This window comes from Carassius carassius, chromosome 1, assembly GCF_963082965.1.
Source record: "Carassius carassius chromosome 1, fCarCar2.1, whole genome shotgun sequence".
Lineage (NCBI taxonomy): Eukaryota > Metazoa > Chordata > Actinopteri > Cypriniformes > Cyprinidae > Carassius > Carassius carassius.
In genome coordinates, this window is record NC_081755.1 from 25127405 (window position 1) to 25149731 (window position 22327).

At 36.4% G+C, this 22327-nt stretch overlaps 1 protein-coding gene across 1 annotated transcript in view; it reads right to left on the reverse strand.

The window, feature by feature from the left end:
* Nucleotides 1–370: 370 nt before the first annotated feature.
* Nucleotides 371–22327, reverse strand: part of LOC132142755 (growth factor receptor-bound protein 2) — a 45487-nt gene continuing 23530 nt past the window's right edge. Inside the window, exons 3-6 of the mRNA XM_059552865.1 lie at nucleotides 9594–9691; nucleotides 3989–4111; nucleotides 3159–3327; nucleotides 371–1161 (exon numbers count right to left, since the gene is read on the reverse strand). Of these exons, the coding sequence (XP_059408848.1) occupies nucleotides 976–1161; nucleotides 3159–3327; nucleotides 3989–4111; nucleotides 9594–9691 (576 nt within the window). The 3' untranslated portion in view covers nucleotides 371–975. The remainder of the gene's footprint in view (nucleotides 1162–3158; nucleotides 3328–3988; nucleotides 4112–9593; nucleotides 9692–22327) is intronic.

Sequence of the window (22327 nt, forward strand, 5' to 3'; positions counted from 1 at the left end):
GTGAGGTGAGTGATGTCGGCTACATTCACATCCCAAGACAAATAAAAAGTGGCTGCAATAAATACATTGGCTTAAAATGGTGGCTAGCCGTCTGGTTTTTCACATTAGATCAACTCGTGCACGATCGGAAGCTCCTCGGCGATGAATCACGGTCACCAAGGACCTGCTCCGCTATTGGTTCTAAAACAAGAATGATGTCAAATGGAATACATGATGCGTAAAATAATACGGTGGTACATCTGAGGTGCTCATAAAATTAGCACATCTCCGAGCTACTCAGTTTCACCTGCCCTCTCCAAAAAAATTTACCTAATTTACAATTGGAAGAAAAAAATGTGTTGTAAAGGTAAAACAGACAAGACACATACAAATATATAATATATATTCTTAAAAAATGGATTCTCTCTCCAAGTGATTTTTTTTTCCACAGCCCGGATGTACAATGCATTTGCAAGTTTTTACTCTTACATTTTTATATATATATTTTTTTTCCTTTTTAAAAACAGCTTCAGGATTTACTATTATAAAGAGATTTAAACATGCAGCCTAAACAAAAAACAAAACAAAATTCTATTCGCAGACTAGAAAAGAAGCCAGAAGCAGCAGGATGAATCTACAGACAGAATCATAGTTGTTTTAATTTGTGTGTGTTTTACTATGCTAGGATTCAGCCTTTCCTTCGCCCTAACAGCTCAGTCTGGACTGCAAGCGTTCATGAAGACGTCACGGTTCTCAGGAATAACAGATTCGCCCAGGCACCACGGCAGAGGAAGAAACATCCAGCCCCTCCACTACGTTTTTTTTTCTTTTCTTTTTCTCTCCTTGTTTTCAGTAACAATTTCTATTCCTCTGTGCCGCTTTCAATTTCACAGGACTTTACGGGTGTTGACGGGGAGATGTAGGGTAGTCTGATTGCATGTGAATGTGAGGGGCCGTTAATTACAATTTATTGACTAATCACTTGTTTTTTTTCCTTTACATGTTCCGACTGACAGGCGTGACGTAGTTGCGTGGGAACATGCCCGTCTGGCTGTGACAGGCGCCCTTCCACCAGTTGGGGTCAGAGTTGTCCAGGACCTGAATGAAGTCTCCGCGTCTGAAGCCAAGCTCGCCGTCCTCCTGAGGGTCGAAGTCGAACAGGGCCTGCACGTATGTTGGATGCTGCAGATGCACAATAGACACGTGTAAATAACACCATGGTTTAGTACATACACTACTGTACATAAAACATGGGGCCTGTAAGATTTTTTTTTATGGTTATGAAAGAAGAGAAGGATGTTGGATTCATTTCCACAAATCAGTTCTGGATTATTTTAAACAAATGAAGAAAAAAGAAAATGAAAAGACAACGATTGAACAGTTTATTCATCTGATCACTTCAAAATGTTGACAATCTCCTGTTTTGCATTTTACAAGCTTTCAATTTTTTAAACCAATATTAAATGTACTATTATAAAATGATCATTTCAAATCAAAATTTTTAAATATTTTCATCGGATTTGTTTAGTGTGTACGGCATGCCTTTTTTCCTAGTGCTGCTGTAAACAACTATTCTAGTGCGGGCTATTCAAATGAATCTTTAACCTAAACATAGTAACTTGCTCTTCCTGTGAATATACTTTCCTTTGCTGTGGATGTCCCTGAGGCCAACAATCCTGTTTCACTAGGAAGTGTCACATTACAGAAGTCAGGGCTCCAGACAAAAATAAACAAACAAATTAAGGAGCCATTGGCTCCTATAAAAAACTAAATTAGGCACCTATATATATATATATATATTTTGCAGGTGCCACAGAAGAAACAGGTTTTATTTATTTATTTTAAAACAGTAACATTTCAGTCATACTCTCATGGGTTTATATCTCCCCTCCTCTTACAGCATCAGCATTTGAATCCATCTTGTAGATGTCCTGGGAACTACGCTTCACATAAAGTGGCCACTGAATGTCTTTTCCCAATTGAGAATTATATGCATTCACAAAGAAGTGTTCATTACACAGAATCTGTGCCAATATCATGGACCAGAACTCATCAGTCAGTACTTTGGGCTCCTCCTCAATAGATCTTATAAATGTTGTCAGATGTCTTGGACACGTCCAGTCTGTTTTTCTTCATTAGTAACATGCAATCTTATAGGAGGTGTTGAATTTCATCTTTTGCTCCTTGCATCGTTTCTCATGTAAAGTAGTAAAAAAATAGAATTTGCAATATAGCACATATATTTAGAAAAAACTCCTCTTTATAGTTATTTTTCTAGCTGACTGATGAGCTTATGGACGCTAAATGGTTCTTTTAAGAGTACACGTATTGTCACATAGCATTGTTTACAAGCGTTTTTCACAGTTTGAAACTCTGAATGAGAGATTATAATGTAACATTTCAGTAAGCTGTACTGTAGCTTCTTGGCACTATAGTAGTGCCGAGGAAGATGTGATGGGTTCCCGTGCGGCTTGAACTGATGCGATAAAGCTATCGCGCCTGCCGCATTAAGGAATGCCAAAACTGTGTTTATTGTTTGAATTTCATTATAAATTTGTTTTGAAGTTCAGGTATTAAAGCACAAAGTTTATTGCGATTATTGGGACGGCAAGTACGCTACAAATATTATGCAGTGTGCACGTTAACGCAACACAGCATATAGATAAACAGTTTTATAACAAGAAGCCATATTAGTATCGATTGTAACCGAGAATTGTTAACAGTCCACACAGCTGACAGCTTTACCTGTTGTGCTTTGTTCAAGTGCATGAAATAGACACTGCTTTTCTGCACTTTTACTTCACACGTCTCCGTCATTTTCGATCTCTCTCATGCCGCCACAACTGGAGCTGCTTTTAGCAGTGTGCATCACCGCTGGCGTTCGGCAGAGATGACGACTGTTTGAAAAGCTTTTTTCCACTAAAACTTTGATGCGCATCGTCTCACTCGACATAACAAAAGATTTGTTTGCAAAACAAGCAGGGGAAAAAAGGCATTACATGCAAATTTTTAAATCATAACATGTCAATTTGTATAGTCGCCAGTGGCAATCTCAGCAAAAATATCACTTGCAAATTGCGACCGTTTTAGGCGCCGTCTGGAGCCCTGAAGTAAACGTGTAGCTGATGGTGATTCGCATACACTTGAAGGATTGGAAAGGTAAAAACCAGCTTACAGACCTGAGGCACCTGCTCGATGTCTCGTAGAAAGATCTGTTGATTTCGGGAAACGGAAGTGGTGCGGTGATAGTCCACCAGCTCGTTGAGAGAGTTAAACTTCACGACCCACAGGAAGTACTTTCCAGCACCATCACGCAGCACTTTAAAGTGCTGTACATCATTGCCAAACCTTCAACAACAACAACAACAACAAAAGATTTGAATATAAGCACAACACTTATATGCGTGATACATATGTGTAATCTGCCTGACAACTTCAAGCTTTATTTAATAATAAAAAGATGTGATGCACTCCTCCTGTGTCATGATTCATAAACGTTGCAGACTGGGCGTCAGGTTACATAAGTGAACAGAGATCAGAGCACATATTAATACATGTATGCAAACACAGGTGAGACGGACGGGGAATAAAATGTGTGACTGTCCTGATGACTATCAGAGAAATGATTGAGATGAGAACAGATGTGATTCACAAGAGACACAGGATGACATTCAAGCTACCTGTCTTTGTGTGTGTGTGTGTGTGTGTGTTTATATATATATATACACACACACACACACATATATAAATACATACATATATATACACGCACATGATATATGCATGTGTGTGTGTGTGTGTGTATATATATGTGTGGGGAGAGAAAGAGAGAGAAAATGTAAGTGTTTTTGATGGTTTAAGTGGTTGTTCATTGATGTAGAATCTGAATGCTTCTATCCTCACAAGCGGGATCTTGTCCAGGTGAGGACTCTGACTTTATGACGCCTGCCTTGCACACAGCAGTTATTCTGGGAATAAGGAGAGGTGGATTTAATGTGTGTCAACATACTTGACGGACAGCGAGAAGTCTCCAGGTGCGCTCTCGCTCTCCCTAATGAGAAAGGCTCCATCGTGCCTCTGTTTGTTTAGGATCTCCTCCGCTCTGGCCCTGGGGATTCTCCCGAAGAACCACCTGTGAACACACACACACACACACACCGACAAACATTACCATTAAATATGACATGATATTATATAAATGATACTGAGGACAGATCAGTCAGCTGAAGATTATTTTCACTAATTTACATGGAGGTGTGGATGAATAGAAAGAGGAAACATCTTTTGCAAAGCACTGGCGCTGAGAGTAACAGCTTAGGAAAATGAGATGTCAGTCTTCTGTCTGATGGAAAGCCAAGAGAGCAATTAACACTGGTAAAGATGAGCACAGACAAATCAACTTCATTACACCATCTGTGTGAACAAAAACATGCAAAAGCATGAAGAGAAAGTTGATTACAAGCTAACCATCCAATAATATACGTGCTTACTGAATGAAATTGAAGGCTGACTGTTTGTGGACGTGTGCAGGGTGAGGTGAACTGGGTTAAGCACACCTGACAACCGAAGGCCTTTATTTACCGGCGAGACGAGAAACAGCTGACAAAGCCAAAGTTCAATTACTCTGTGTGCTATTATAAATGATAGCCAGTGTCACCACTGCGCTTACAGACCTTGGAGTAGATGCTCACATTTAATCGCATGTAAATGGTTTCATTTTTATTAAACAACATTTAAATGTAAGTATAGTTTTTAAATGATTTACAGTTCTGCTTGTGTTTAATTGAGATATGACGTCGTAATTACAGCTTGTTCAAAAAGTAGAAAAAAATAAATAGAAATTACAGACTCAAATAAAAACCAGATACATTGCTAATTTCTGCATGAATGTTTTACTGATGAGATCCAGTGTCATAATTACAGTACTGCTCATTCAAAGTGGAATATAATAATACAATAACCTGTAAATACATAAATAAATACCCAATAACCTTAAAAAGTCACACTGAACAGACTATTATTCCAACCCTCATACTTTTATTCAAATGTGTAATGGACATCTAGTTAAATTAATCCTCTATACTACTACTACTACATGTGAAATTGCAGTAATGCAGTAATGCAGTTCTGCTCCCAGAGGGTCTGTTATGTAAGGCCAGGAATAAAACCACAGACTGTCTCCGCTGTACCTGTCTTATCTCTCCTGTCCGCTTTGATGTGGATGGCACAAGCCACAGACACACACACTCGAGGGCAAATTCCACTCGCCGCATTCTGCTCGACAACGGTCAGACAGCTCAAACACGTGGATGGCATTTACATGGCCTGTCCTGATAAGAGGCCCCTACCATAAACCTGGCCAGTCTTGTGTACCTGAAGGTAAAAAAACGCTCCATTTTCTGCGATGTCAAAACACAGTGAGGCCAAAAACGCTGACGTCAATGAGTTCCAGTGACGACAATGATCACTATTCAATTATCTGTTAAAGAGAGGGACTATTCATAACAGAGACTCACACCACAGAAAAATTGTGATTTATTCATCATCTGAAAGCTGAATAAATACTTTCCATTGATGTATGGTTTGCTAGGGTTAATTGAGATGCAACTATTTGAAAGTTTGAAATCTGAGTGAGCAAAAAAAAATCTAAATATTGAGAAAATCGCCTTTGAAGGTGTGCAAATTAAGTACTTAGCAATGCATTTTACTAATCAAAAAATAAGTTTTGATATATTTATGTTAGGAAATTTAGTAAATATCTTCATGGAACATGAGCTTTACTTAATATCCTAATGATTTTTGGCATAAAAGAAAAAAAAAAAATCAATCATTTTGACCCATACAATGTTATTTTGTTGGCTATTGCTACAAATATATCCCAGCAACTTAAGACTGGTTTTGTGGTCCAGGGTCATATATTATTAGCACTCCTTTATTTAAAACATTACTTATTACTGTAAATATCAAACTAAATTAAAACAATGGAATGTGGCCTTCAAATATATCCATCTGTAAGTCAGTGATTATTCGATTAAAAGTAAAATAAATGAATGTAGGTTGGCTATGGCTTGGGCCTGCAAGAAACCACCCAGGACGCCTTGATTTTTACCTTGACACTTTGATTTTAGGAAAAGGGACTTTGAATGGTGGATCCTGTTCTCGAGCCTCATTGTGTGTCATTACATGGGTTTAAATTTTTTCCTCAGGCAAATATTGGACAATTATTAATTAATTCGTCCTTTCACCTTTGTTAGTGCACACAGAACAATAATAAAACTCACTCGTATGGAGACCAATGAGGAACAAACCAAACCATCCACACTTTGGCTGCGTTTCCACCGAAATTACCCGGAACATTTGTACCAGGAACTTTTTTCCCAGGAACTTTTTCCCCCCCAGACCTGTTGCTTTCTGCGTTTCCACCACGGTGTAAAGTACCGGGAAGATTAGGCAAATAGACTGGTGACGTAGGTCTGCGCGCGTTTCTCAATACAAAGTGCGCTGATTTTGGACGTGCATTCTCGGAAGTGCGGACTTTGTGCATTCGACTCGTGAGTGTGATGTCCCCGACGACGCAAATCCAGTAAATCTGCAAACAGCAGCATATACTTGATAACTTTAGTCAGCTGACCATGGCTACTATTTTCCTCTCTGTATATTTACAATAAAACGAAATAGGATATCAAATACCACTGCCTCCTTTTGTTTTCATTTAAGCATAATAACAGCTGCAGAAATGTACTTAGTTCAGGGATACGTGTATATATACAGCCATTACAATGAAACGAAATATTATATAGATTTGCCTTTTTTATTTTCATTTTAACATATAGATAAATTGAATACAGACCAAAGAAAACCTGTTATATTTACCCAAAACGAATTATATTTTATGTTTAACCACTAAAGAGACATCAGAGCCAGCGGCACATATCAGAAGGTCTAGCCGAGGTGAGGCTGCTTCTCGGCGGATAGATGATTACTGAGCTCCCGCTGATCGTGTCGAGCTGACCGTCTCTGAGATCGGCGAAACACATTTTTAAATAGGCGCTGTCTTCATAAATAAACCACAGATTTGAGTTTTAAACAACTACATTCTCGCCTGAAATACTTTTAAAATTACATTTCATGACACAACAACAGTAATATTTTGAAAATGTTGATCAGAATAAATGGTGGTTGAACTTGATGCTGCGTGAACTCAACCAATCAGGATGTTTAGCGGCCAAGTCCCGCCCCCGAAAGTTCTGGAACTTTGAAAAAGTACCACCTCGCCAGCAGGGACTTTCTGAGGGGCATTTTTTTACCCGGAACTTTATTTAGATCCTGGTTCCTGCGGTGCAAACACACCGAGTACCAGGCCAAAGTCCCTAGTTCCTGGGTAAAGTTCCTGCGGTGGAAACGCGGCTTTTGAGCCTAAACAAGCTGCCAGGAATTAAGAGCAAGGAAGCGTTCCTATGAAAAAACATCAAGAAGTCAACTGACAGAAAATAAGAGATTCTGCAAAATGCAGATTAGTGATTAGGAAAAGTGCTGAGAATCTGTGATCTGAGACAAAAGTCATTACTGAAAGTGTTCAGATTAGAGTTCACACAACAGCCTCAAAGCTGACACAGTGTAAAGTTCACTTGAGTGTGCTGTGAAAGCTAATATATTATCAACTATATACACTGCCATTCAAAAGTTTGGGATCAGTAAGATTTTTTCAGTTTTCTGAAGAAGTTTCTTATGCTCATCAAGGCTGTATTTATTTGGTCAAAAATACAGGAAAACAAAACGTTAGAGGAAAAAATGTTGGAGGATTTTGAAATGAGCCAAGAGGAGACTAAAGTAAGGAAACTTTGCTTCCGTTGCTCCTGTAAATAAACTCAAGACTAGCACATCTCAGAGGCACGTCCTGCATCATCCACCAGAATGGCTTGTACGTATGACAGACCAGCCCGTTCTCATCCCAAGGCGTCATATACTGACACTCTTGACATTTCGTCAACATCCTACGCACATGGCACCCTCTAGCGTCAATATTAGAAGCAGATAAAAATGGGCCAGAAGGCGCCTCCTAGCGGTCCAACCCTAACCCTAACCCATAATCTGTGTCTCATATTGACGCTAGAGGGTGCCATATGCGTAGGATGTTGACGAAATGTCAAGAGTGTCAGTATATGACGCCTTGGGATGAGAATGCGTTAGACAGACAGCAGAAGTGAGGGAAAAGTGTTAATTACGTTTGAAAAATTTATATTTATATTATGAAAATGCATGAATTCGCAACAAGAGGCCACTATTCACCCCCATGATCCATGTGAGACGTGTTTTATTATGAATGAGTGCGCTTTATTTGATGTGTTTTGGACTGTTCAACAAACACACCCACCGCAATGATAAAGCAGGACCATTTTTAATAGAACTCCGATTGGATTCGTCTGAAAGAAGGAAGTCATACACACTTGGGATGCCTTAAGGGGGGAGTAAATAACAGACTAATTTACATTTTTGGGTGAACGCACCCTTTAAATGGATCAAAAGTGATAGCAAAGACTTATATTGTAAGAAAATGAATTCCTGAAGAAAATTGAAATTTCTATTTTGAATAAATACTGTTCTTTTTAACGGTTTATTCATCAAATAAAATCAAAAGGAAAAAGTATCACAGGTTTCGAAAAAAATCAAGCAGCACAATGGTTTCCAACACTGATATAAATCATCATATTACAATGATTTCTTAAGGATCATGTGACACCGAAGGATGGAGTAATGATGCTGAAAATTCAGCTTTGCATCACAAGAATAAATTACATTTTAAAACAGAATACAATAGAAACAGTTGTAAATATAATAATATTTCACAATATGTCTGTTAGTTTAGTTTATTTCTTATCAAATAATAGGTATATATAATATAGAGCATAAGTGTCCCAAAACATTAAGGCAATAGTGTAATACAATAGTGTAAATAAATAAAACAAAAATAACACATTAGATAGAAAAAAAACTGCGGAGTGTCAATTTGTCAAGGCTGTTGATGTGTTTTGAAACCGACACTAGAGCCGAACGGTTGAGATTCACTGGTCTGGTGTTATTTGGAGATATTCTGATGAAGATGTACATTTTGAATGATGTAATAAATTAACACCATCTCTGCACTTCGGCTTTCGTTTAGCTTCTGATGTCAGTTTGAATTCTTGAGCAATTCTCACTCCCTTGTTTTATAACAGCTGTACACGGCTTTGTTCAAAGGTTTCCAAACATGATTATAGTAAAGCTCCTCGTTAATACTGGCAGATTCGTCAAACAGATGTCTTCATTGATGGGAAACACCGAGCAGAGGAGTTTCTCCCAGATTGGGGAAGTGAAGTCATGTCAGAGAGGTGTTAGATTGAGTTTATTCAATTCTCTATAAGCCTGTAAAAGCTGTACACTAAGAAAACGATTCATAATTCACAAGAAAGATGATTCCGAATAGAAAATAATGGAGCAATATTTCTCAAGGTGGAAAAAGAGGAACTGTCGCTTTAAAGACTTGACCTTTAAAGCTGTGAATGATCTCATGGTGCTTTGAAAGAGGTGTAAGTGGAAGTCAGGCTGTGGTGGCTAACGTATCTTAGTATACTTACGGATGCGCCTTCATCTCGATGTAGTTTTTAGGAATGAAACCGTCTTTGCCGTTTAATTCTGCTTTATACCAGTTCTGATCGCACTCTTCGTTTAATACCTGAGGAGAGAAGAGAAGACATTTAATATTGCTTAAACATGACTCCTTATTCTGCTGTAATTGTGCATTATTGCATTACACTATAATCTGCATCCAGCATTATTCTGTTACACATGATCCTACCGAGTTATCACAAGCACACAAGTTATTTTAGCCAAGACTGTTATCAAGAAAGCTAAACATCACAGCTGTATTGGAGAGTTCAACCATCTGTGTAAAAGTGTAAGAGTAATCATGCTAAGGCCCAGCACTAACCACACACATTCTGGACAGTTATCTTGTTTTAGCATCACAGCATATGTGAAGACAGAAAGAAAAAAGTGTGTGCTGAGGTGTTTGAATCTGATTGGAGGTTAAATGTGTATGTGGACTGAGGCTTTTTCAGTTTAGGCTTTGGACAACCACCAATCTGATTAAAAGGTACAAAGTATCACATACTCAATTCCACAAAATGCATGAAATCTTCTGTCCAGTATTGCAGCTCTTAATTATAAGAACAAAATGTGAAATTTCATTGTTTTTGTTAATGCCTATAAACAATGCTGTTGGAAAATATCAATTCTGAGAAAGTTGTTCACCATGAGCAATGAGCAAGTCCTCCAAAATGGAAACATTTTCATAAAACAGAGCTCTTAAATCTCTGAAATTGAATACTTTTATCTGTAGATGATATGTTATCTGTAGTAGATGAAAGCAAAAGTATGCAAAAATCTAAAATTAGGAAGAATAAACATCCAATATGGCTGCTAAATATCCAATATGGACAGACACAGAAAAAAAAGGATTAATAATAATAATAATAATAATGCTAAACGCAAACATTTTAAGTTGTTTGTTTTAATAATTTTCTGCAAAAAACTTTTTTTTTTTTACAGAAAAACAATGAGAGCTCTAAATGTGAAGACTACTCAAAAAAATTGTGCTAGTAAAGGGTTGAAAGAAAACGTGTAAAAAGACAAATATTGGATGATAGATATCTAACATGAAAAGATTTAATAATTAATATATTTACATAAAATTAAGTGATGTTAAACTGTTAACTGTGACTTATATTTTTAATATAGACTTGAAAGTGCATGTTCCAAACCTACATTTTTATAATTAATGACTAAAAACATTTTGTAACATGACTCTGATGTACCATTTTCATGGTAACGCAATGTTTGATTTTAAAATGGGTTCCAAATGATGAATTTTTAGATTTTAAGTTTTCAAGTGATTTATCATTTCTGATGATTTCTAAAGTGTGATAGAAAAAAAGGCAACAGAGACGACTTTTTTTTGACAAAGGTCAGAACTCCTGTTATGATGTAGGATTTTGAGGTGCACTCTTGCCATAAATTAATCTAATACTTTTCCTACATAATAAATAAATAATAAAAAATACATCTATTTAGGAGTCTTAGACCTTTCAGACGATATATAGTTTGCCATGGTTACAAATTAGGATGTAATTGTAATATAGTGTTAACAGGTTAAATCAGTATAGAATATTCTAATCTTTACAATAACCCATGATATTAGTTGATAACTGCTAACATATATTGTGCATCTCTAAGCACCACATTAAGTTGAGACTGTCACAACAGATCAGCTTTCAATTCAATTGGCTCCCAGAGGAAAGCATGGTGCCTGTATTCATATTCTCTGCATTGGCCAACATCCTTTTCAACAGCAGTCAAATGTGAGAGGGAAGGTGGGGACCACACTTCTGCCAGAGAACAGACTCAAAACTGTGGTTTGTAGGAAACAGAGCGTGCAACATCCTTCCGCTGCAAAGACTGATGGGTAGACAACCAAAGGATGAGGACAGAAAGAGAAAATCTGACAACAAGGGATGGACCATTGACCAAAAATGGGTTGGGAACCATTCAAACGTTGGGATATCCACTAAATGCCCAAGCTGATGTCATACTCATTTCAGTTTTGGCAAAAGAAATGATTGTCTTTTTTGATGATTTGTGGTGTTCATAACTGGAATTAAGTGGGTGCACAGGCAGAAGACGAGAAAAGACGACGTGTTTGGGCGGTTTACAGGACGCTTTCAGTGCAGCAAGAAAGCCACAGAGAAATACAGTGAGAATTGATTGTGCAGTGCTCTCCCTAGTGCATACTTAAAACATAATAGAGCGCTAACAGCTCTCAGATAAACCCAAAGACAACCATTAGATTGACACCATCCACCCAGCAGCTTCAATCTGGAGTGAAAGCTACAGATGGCCATCATTTATTTAGAGAGAGAGAGAGAGAGAGAACTGCCTGCATCAAGCTTGGATCTGATCAACCACACGTACAGCAAACATATTTCTCACGCGTGATGGTTTATCTGCACTAAAAGCCACATGGTACAGTGACTTTCACAAAACTGGTAAAAAAAAGTGATTTTGCAGTCTGATAATAATTATTTTAAAATTACATCAAACTTGAATAACATTAAAATAAATTAAGCTTTACTTCAGTTTCATTCTCAATAGCCCACTCAAACGCATTAAATAAAAACTACATACACTGCTGTTCAAAAATATTTCATGCTTTTTAATGGAGTCTTATCAAGGCTGTATTTATTTGATAAAAAAAATAGAATATTACTGCAATTTCTGATATTGGTTTCATATTTGAATATACTTTCAAATTTCAGATATTAAAGCAGAATTTTCAGCATCATTACTCCAGTCTTCAGTGTCACATGATCCTTCAGAAATCAGTCTAGTATACTGATTTATTATCAGTGTTGAAATTGTTGTGCTGCTTAATATTTTTTGGAACCTGTGATACTTTTTTCTGTGATTTTTCGAATAATTAAAAAAGAAAATAAATAAATAAATAAAGTTAAAAAGAACAGCATTTATTCAAAATAGAAATCCTTTGGAACAATCTAAGTCTTTACTATTTATTTAAAACTCCATCTAACAAATGAGAATGATATATTTACAGGAAAGACTCATGAGGAAATGAGACGCGACATCAAACAACTGCCAGTCTGAAAATAAGAGCACTGAAATTCACAAGATCAAGAAAGACTGTGGAAAGATCTAGGGCCTAATGGTTGTCTTGTATTATTGCAGAGCTTCATTTAATTTAATGAACAGATTGTGTTCACACAGGTAAAATACACTGGTCTTAAGTTTCTGGATCAGTTAGAAATCGAACAAGATGGAAGATCATGAGCGAACAAGATCGAGCCAACAAGCTTCAGGGAAGTGGTCTCATTCTCTCGGCTGAGAAGGAAAGATTGTAGAGAGGAAATGAAAGTAACCTAAAAAGTGTATCACAGGAACTACACAAGTGTTCTAGCATAACTGCCATTATAAACTTCAAACAGCTTCAACATTTCTACATAAAAGCATGTGATGATCTCTTTTGTTTGACATTTTGTGTCACCATAAAGGCTGACTTATCCTCAGACTGCGTTTGTCACAAAACCGCAATCAAGTCTGTTTTCAGAACACTTTCCAGCAACATTTACAAAATTATACATTAAAAACATTTACACACACCACATACAGATGGCAATTTTCACAGTCATTGCTATACAAAAAAAGTTTATAATTTCACTGACAATTAGAGCCCGGCCGATATAACGTTTTGCCGATATGAGTCTGTCAAAATAATTATAATTTACAGAACATATAATGCAGATAAAATGCTTGATATGGTGTAATTAAGTTTGTCCAGCAGCAGCAGGTGTGAAGACAGTAGCGCAAATCCGTGAACTAATCTTCCAAAATTTTAACAGAATAAAGTTGAATGGAATTGAATTAAAGTTGAATAAACTGCAACTTTACTGTTCAGTGCACTGATGTCAGACTCATTTTGGTTAATAAAGTTTATTGTTAAATTGTGAAATGCCCTGCCTCCATTTCATATCTCCGTCACATCATTATAAGTGTTTGATCACTACATTTGAGTGATCATTGCAAAAAATTTGTTTATTTATATATATATTCTGTTTATGTGTATACTCTATTCTATGTTTAGTAACAGTCAAATGTTTGGACACACAAATGGGAAAGTGTCCAAACTTTTGACTGGTCCTGTACTATAATATAAACAAAGAATATCGGCTGATATTTAATTTTTTTTAAACCCCTATCGGTATCGGTATATCGGCACCCAAAAAACCCATATTGGTCAGGCTCTACTGACAATACAGCAAATATCAGCACACAATATTGCATACAGTGCGATTTTCTATGGGTAATACAAAAGCAAGCAGTTTATCCCCCAAACAAGACATTTAACAAAACGCATTTGTTTTTCAAACAGCAATGCTGGAAGTTAATCATTATTTGCACAGAAACATCACTACGCCTACATTGCGACTGATCAAAATTAGATGGAGCCAATTATAATTAATCAGAGGAGACTTCAAGCATCTGTTGAGTCAAATCTTGATGCCTTGAGTTGATAAACAACACTTTTCTATTTCTGATGTGCTGCAAAGCCACTCCAGCTAATTTACTTTGTCTTGATTGCCAGTAATTATTTTCTTAACAAATATGTGAACTGATTGACACGTCATTCACCAAAGATTCAATTAAGATCTATCCATCAAAACAGTCGGCGATGTTTTTGGTTTCTTTCAGTAAATCATCTTTTCTTCTTTTAGCATATTTTTATAAATAGGCTACAACTGGTCTATTCCAGAAAACCACACAGCAAGTTAGTTTTAAAGCAATGGATTTCACTGAAAAAGAAAGGAAATCAAAATTTCACCCAATACACAGAGTTGAACATCTAATCAGAGAGAAAACTATTTGCTTTGTTGGCAGTTTCATCAGTGGACACAAGTGAGTTTGCTGTGGCCTACACTTTCTCTCTCACTTACAAACACAATCTCTGTCCATTGCCCAGGCAGCGCTGTGTCAACAGCCCCCAGCGCTCACCCCCGCTTTTAATCAGGCATGGCACAACAGTAATGGTGCTTTCGTTTTGTGTGGCAGAGATAATCTCATCCACAGCTGTCATGGCCTTCTGCTCCAACATGTCGGGATACCCACAACGCACTGCAACCACCGCTACTTGAGCCAATACCACGGGCCGAAGCTGGACGAAGGGTTTGGAATAAGAGCACAGATGGAAATGACGTATGTGCAGTCAATTTGACGTCATCAGATGAGGGTCAAGGCTAAAGTTTTCATAGACTGACAGAGACAGGAGGGGCGGCAATGCAGTCCGGAGAGGATTGCGACGCATGAAGGCAGTAGATTATCTGAATGTGGATTTATCTGGTGTGCAGCCCATTCTCTGTTGTCGTTGATAAGAAAAAAAAAGATAATCGTGATAAATTCACATCCAAAATAGGTTTTTGCGTACACCATGTGTGCGCGTGTATTGTGTACATTTATTATGTATATACACAAATACACATGCATGTATATAATTTAAGAAAAATGTTGTTGATATATTAAATATATAATACAAATTATATGTATATAAATATAGACATGCAAGAACACGTAAATAAATATTTTCTAAATATATACTGCATCTGTGTGTCTTTATATATACACATAATAAATATACACAGAACACACAATGCAATTAATTGTGATCAATTGTTGCCCGGCAAAAAAAAAAAAAAAATCAATTAAGATATATAAAACTTCAGTTAAATAATACGCCAACTTCTTATGAATGACCCATTGTACTAAAGATAAAAACTAAAATATTAAATGGAGAGAAACAAATTAAAATGTGAGAACTGAATTAAAATAATACAACAACAAAAAATAAAACCATAATGAAATACAAATAATAAAAACAACATATGTTAACCCCAAGTATAAGCAGTACTAAATTAAAATATTAAAACAAAAATAAAATGAATAAAACAATATTAATACAATAAAATAAAATAAAGAACAACAACAAAAAAAGAAAGCTAAAGTTGATTGAAGAAGTTTAACGCTTGAGGTTAACAATAAGTTTGGGCAATAATATAAGTGATGCTTTCCGAAGCAAATAAAAAGATTTAGAAAAGGGTGAACTGTATGCAACAAATGAGCTTCGAAATCATGCAAAGTGTAAGCTTTCATATTATAGGCCAGTCGTTCATATTATAACCCATGTGCTGTTATCAACACTGCCATCCACGGCTTCACAAAGGGTCAGGGCACGCTACACCACCACAGACGCTGATGTGTGCTACAAACAAGGCTTCTGTTCATCCCAGAACCACTTTGACAAAGACACCAGTGTACATGCTAGTGTCAGTCTCTGCTTATGACTGACTGGATGACAGTTGTACAGTCAGTCAAACACACACACACAAAGACTCGACATGACATTAACATCACAGCCAGTGAAAGACTGCTGAGAAAGGGGAACGGATAAGAGACAGTCTCAAAAAAATAAATAATTAATACAGAAACAACCAACAAATGCAGCATCTCGCCATCCGCCTCAACCTAGTACCTCAGACCTGACCCTGGGACACAATGTGAACACAATGACCCGCCAAAAAACAAACCACATCCAGCAGAGTACCTGATCTGGGATGCTTTTGGTGTTCAGTTCTGAGCATGCTTTCTGAAGAAAGAGGAATGGAGAGAATCAGCTTGATTAAACCATCTGACGGATACTTGTATACGGGTCAATATCACCATCAACCCTCAATACTCAAACATTCTGGTCGTAATTTCCCCATTCGCTTTATGTCATGTCATACATAATACACACTCAAGTACGACAGAAACATATTAGATGAGCTCCCACACACTTTATTTCAGATAATTATAGGCCATTATTTGAGCATAAAATGTCATGGACATATACAGTACAGACCAAAAGTTTGGAAACATTACTATTTTTAATGTTTTTGAAAGAAGTTTCTTCTGCTCATCAAGCCTGCATTTATTTGATCAAAAATACAGAAAAAAACATTAATATTGTGAAATATTATTACAACTTAAAATAATAGTTTTCTATTTGAATATACTTTAAAAATAATAATGTATTCCTGTAATGCAAAGCTGAATTTTCAGCATCATTACTCCAGCCTTCAGTGTCACATGTAACATCCAGTCTATCACATGATCATTTAGAAATCATTCTAATATTCTGATTTATTATGAGTGTTGGAAACAGTTCTGCTGTCTAATATATTTGATCAATAAAAGGTTAAAAAGAACGGCATTTATTAAAAAAAAAAATTCTAATAATATATTTTCTTTACTATCACTTTTTATCAATTTAACACATCCTTGCTGAATAAAAGTATTGATTTTATTTAAAATAAAATAGAAAAAAAACATTACTGACCCCAAATTACTGTGCAGTAGTGTATATTGTTATTACAAAATATTTATATTTTAAAAACATAGCTTCTTTTTTTATTTTTTTATTCACCAAAGTATCCTAAAAAAGTATCACATGTTCTGAAAAAATATTAAGCAGCAGAACTGTTTCCAACTTTGATAATGAATCATCATATTAGAATGATTTCTAAAGGATCATGTGATAATGATCCTAAAAATTCAGCTTTGCATCACAGAAATAAATGATAATTTAAAGTATAATAAATTTAAAAACAATCATTTTAAATTGTAATAATATTTCACAATATTACTTTGTTTCCCTGTATTTTTGATCAAATAAATGCAGGCTTGATGAGCAGAAGAAACTTCTTTCAAAAACATTAAAAATAGTAATGTTTCCAAACTTTTGGTCTGTACTGTATATTACTGCTTGCTTAGTTGGGGTCACTTCATTTACAGTGATATCGTTGACTTGATTGCAAATGATTGCACAGATACTATTTAAACTGAACAGAGATGACATCACTGAATTCAATGAACTGCCTTTAACTGTCATTTTGCATTAATGACCAGTGTTTGGAATAACGGCATTAGGTAACAACGTTATTTTTTCAGTAACGGGGTAATCTAATTAATTACTTTTCCCGTCGTTATAACGCCGTTAACATTACTGAACGTTAAATGCGGTGCGTTACTTTGCATTGATTTAATAAACCATGTAATCTGAACGCACCCCTGGCTCACCCAGCAAGTGAGCAGGTGGGTTAATAACGAGATAAGCGATTATGATTGGCTAAGGCAGAGTCATGTGTTTCATGGTAGCCAATCAGAGCCAGTGTTTTTACAGTGTTTTTTTTTAAATTCTTTGACAACTTTTTTTTTTTTTTTTTTTTTTACAGTAATGCAAATAGTTACTTTCCCTGGTAACAAGTTACTTTTATTATAGAGTAATTCAGTTACTAACTCAGTTACTTTTTGGAACAAGTAGTGAGTAACTATAACTAATTACTTTTTTAAAGTAACGTTCCCAACAGTGTTATTGACCCACTGTTTTCCTAATGAATGTTGTTCAGTTGCTTTGACGTAATGTATTTTGTTTAAAGTGCTATATAAATAAAGGTGACTTGACAAATAAGTTTTCATTGCAAAATTAAGATGCAAATTATATTTTCTGAAATGTATGATGTTCCTTTACAAAACAGGGTTATTAAAAATAATAATAATAATAATAATAATAATAATATAATGACATCCTCAATCCCAATTGACTAAAGTAATGACTTTAAGAATATAAAAACTTAGTCTAATATAACGGACCCTTTCATAGTCAGTTTTGTGTTATCATGGCAAATGAGTCATTTATGTACAGGACACCAAAAGGCACCCTACAGCGATATTGACCCATACATCAACAAACAGCGAGAACCCTAATCTTAATCTTTAAAGATCAAAAGGCAAGACATCTAGCACTTTTGAGGGTAGCATTTTATTCAAAATGCTCCTATTACTGCAGACAGCAAGACAAATGGACAAAACCCATTAAATGAAGCTGGCATAATTATACAATTCAACCTCATTATGGAAGCAAAGAGTCCTTATTGTAGAATTACTCCCAAGAGTCCTTCTCCTGCTGAACGTTGACTGACTACGCTTCGTTCAGACTTGATGTCACTGCGCTTAATTAGCTCTACAGACCTGGAGCCAAAGGTCACACTGCTGCCGCAAATTACAGCAATTACCAGGCTTTGATTACGGTTAAGTGGCATTGTTACACTTGGGTTTGCTTGCGATGCCTTTTGTGCTGACCCCAGAGAAAACTTTCAAATGGAAACTCTGAATGGAGATGATGGTAAAGCGTTTTGCTTTTAAAACACAATTTTTGCATGTTCATTCACAACAGCACTCAGCAATCAGCAATAATAACTCTAATGCTGATTTTGCAGCTCTCCCGCTGGGACTTGTGATTGCTGATTAAATACAGCTCGCTTGCACTCCTGCACCCAGAATCCATTTCATCACATTTCAGAGAATTAATGAAGTCTGTTAGAATTGCTTTGCTGAAAGTAAACGACTTTGATCAGACTCTTTTTTTCTTCTTCAGATTTTTAGAAATTAAATGCCCTGAACAGTCCTATAAGTCTCTATGATAATGGCTCGTGGCTAAAAGTGTCTAACTAAAGAAACATTTCTGGAGATACACATTATATCGGTTATCGGCCAATATTTGTCAGGTATTTATCAGTACTTATCATTATTTAATGTTTAAATGTTTATTTTTACAATTAGATTACCTTTGCCTTTACTTTACCTTTATTAAAGGGTTAGATCACCCAAAAATGAAAATGATGTCATTAATAACTCACCCTCATGTCGTTCCAAACCCGACCAAAATGTATTTTCGATGCTTCAAAATATTCTAACTGACCCTCTGATGTCATATGGACTACTTTGATGATGTTTTTATTACCTTTCTGGACATGGACAGTATACCGTACACACAGCTTCAATGGAGGGACTGAGAGCTCTCGGACTAAATCTTAAATATCTTAAACTGTGTTCCGAAGATAAACGGAGGTCTTACTGGTTTGGAACAACATGAGGGTAAGTTATTAATTACATAATTTTCCTATTTGGGTGAACCCTTTCATTTTGCATACAAAAATTGACAGGAATTTTTTTTTGTAATGCACTAATATTAAAGCTCTCTCTCTCTCTCTATATATATATATATATATATATAGAGAGAGAGAGAGAGAGAGAGAGAGAGTGAGAGAGTGAGAGAGCTTTAAAAAATTCCTGTCTTTTTAATTGTTTGGAAAAAATTAGATGTAGAAACACTTTGACCTTGGCAGGGAGATTGACTGACAGGCGATCTGACCAATCATAACGCAGAATCAGCCATTTCTTCCAACAAACAAACTAAAGAGTGTATATTAACGTCATTAGACTTAAACTTGAAAAATTGTAGTACCAACATCTTTCTGCGGTTGAAACAATACACCTCCTGATGTTCATTCATGTTTATTTCGTGTTGATATGAAATATGAAAAGAATATGAAAAGACGATTGGTTCATGTGCCGCTTGAACCGAAACAATACAGTGATCGGTCACGACTCATTAAATAGCCACAGAACAGTATTTATTGTTTGAATTTCTTACAAAATGGCAAAATTTTAAAGCTAAGGTATTTGTTTCATACCATAGGTAGCCTACTCTGTCTTGTCGAGCATAGCAACAGTAACCAAGGGAGGTGGGTCATTTATTTTATTTTTTTATCCACTTGGCCCTTAACATTCACCAAAATCTCATCTTTTGCCATATCATCTTGTTTGCACAAAAGTGAGTGAGTGAACAGGACACATGGCAAATGTAGGACCAGTGATCTGAACTATACTTTAATTTATCCCACTCAAACCAGAAGATTACATCAAACCTGTTTGGCTCCATAAGTTGACTAAGCCTTTCTGCCTGCCCATCCGTGAATTATAAATCATGGATTGTGCCGTTACATAAGCATGCGTCCTCATGGCACTGACACACGAGCAGAAGTCTATGATCACAGTTACTGATGGACAGTTTATGGACAGGGCTTGCTGGTGAATCTGCCTGATACAGAGGCAGGGAGAGAGGATGTTCCTAACAAGCCAAAGTGATGCAGACTTGATGGGCCGTGTTAATCGCTGCTTTAGGAGGCTGTTCTAATAAGCTTTGCGGACAGCACACATGGGATTGTGATCTTATCCACCTTGTTGAGTACATGCTACCGTAATCATCCCAAACTAGATTCTTCACGGGTCACTGGTCATTTTTCTAAACGAGTTTGCTGGCTTGTTTAAATCATTGTTTCCATTCAAATAAAATAAATCTATATTTGGTATATCTATATACAATCTAAAATAGAATAGCTGAAAGTGAAACCAATTTTCTGTGTCTTATATTACATTAATCTAGCATACAGAGTAGCATGACTCAATGGCCTATATACATATATAGGGCTGTCATGATAAATTTTGCTGGACGATAAATTATCCAAGAAATTATCGCGATAAACGATAATATTGCTGTTCTAAGACCAGTTTCAACTAATATAATGATAATGGCATAATAACAGGTACACCTTTTCAAAGATTAATAAACTTATTTTATGGCAGTTTCAGAGCAAGAAATACCAACATGTTGACTTTGTGTGGCTTAAAATTAATTAATTTTGTATGTTATATTATGTTTATATGCCAGTTAGGGTTGCTCATATTGACCGTTTAACCATTAACCGAAAGTCAACATTTTGACCATTAAGGAGCCGTTCACATATGAACTTTTTTTTTGTGCTCAAGTTCGTTATTTCAAATGCGGTATGCGCGCTCATAATGGAAGAGACGCGGTGCGCCGCGCTTGTTTTTTTGTTCGTTATCTGGCTCGGCTTGGTGTTCATCTTCAGTTCTCTCTTCACAGCAGTTCAGTCAGTGTACTGTTTGAGTACATGAATTACTCCGGGATATTGGTTTGTTTTAACTCAAGAGGGAGTGTCAGCCACATAAAAAAAAAAAAAAAGCTTTTTCGCAGCTGATGGATGCTTAGCAACTACAGACGCCTCAGGAGCGCGGAAAAATGACACGCGTGTGTGTGTGTGTGTGTGTAACTCTCTAGGCGGGTTGACGCACGCAACCACACGCATACAGACTTGTTTAGCTGAGCAAGCCAAATGAAGCGAGCGGAAAGTAGGCCCATTTCGAGAGAAAGGGCAACGAAGTTACTTGCAAGATATTAAAATAAAGCAGTAGTGCAAGTACAATGCTGTATCAATTGAGACGCAAACATCCACAAGCAAATGCAAGGCGCTTCCCAAAGCTGGTCACTCTAGCGAGACGTTATCTCTTTATTACCGGGACATCTGTGCCATCCAAGAGGGTGATTTCTGCCGTCGGCTGTCCACAGGCTGCGCTCCAGAATAACTCCACATCATGACATGTAAAATCTTTTAAATAAAAATTGAAAAAAAAATTGAAAAAAATTGAAAAAATCAGAGCTCATTTTTTAAAATGGTGCGATTAATTGATTTATCGACTGGTGCGCTGTCCGAAGTAGCACAGCATATGCGTACAGCCCAATGCACAGCCTTTCAAACTATACTTCACTGCACCGTTTAGGTGGCATAACCCCATGTGTGTGACATCGCATTCTCGGGTTATGAAGAATAAAGAACAAAAGTGAATCTTCTGAAATGTAGCAGCAAAATCTTCTCAGGTAAAAAGTTATTAAAATTGTCTAGGGACAAGCTGGCCATCACTGCTCTGACCATATCAGTCCGTTTGTATCCTATTATCTGATTAAAATATTATAAAATAAAATATTTTATTCACTTATGTCAGAAATAGC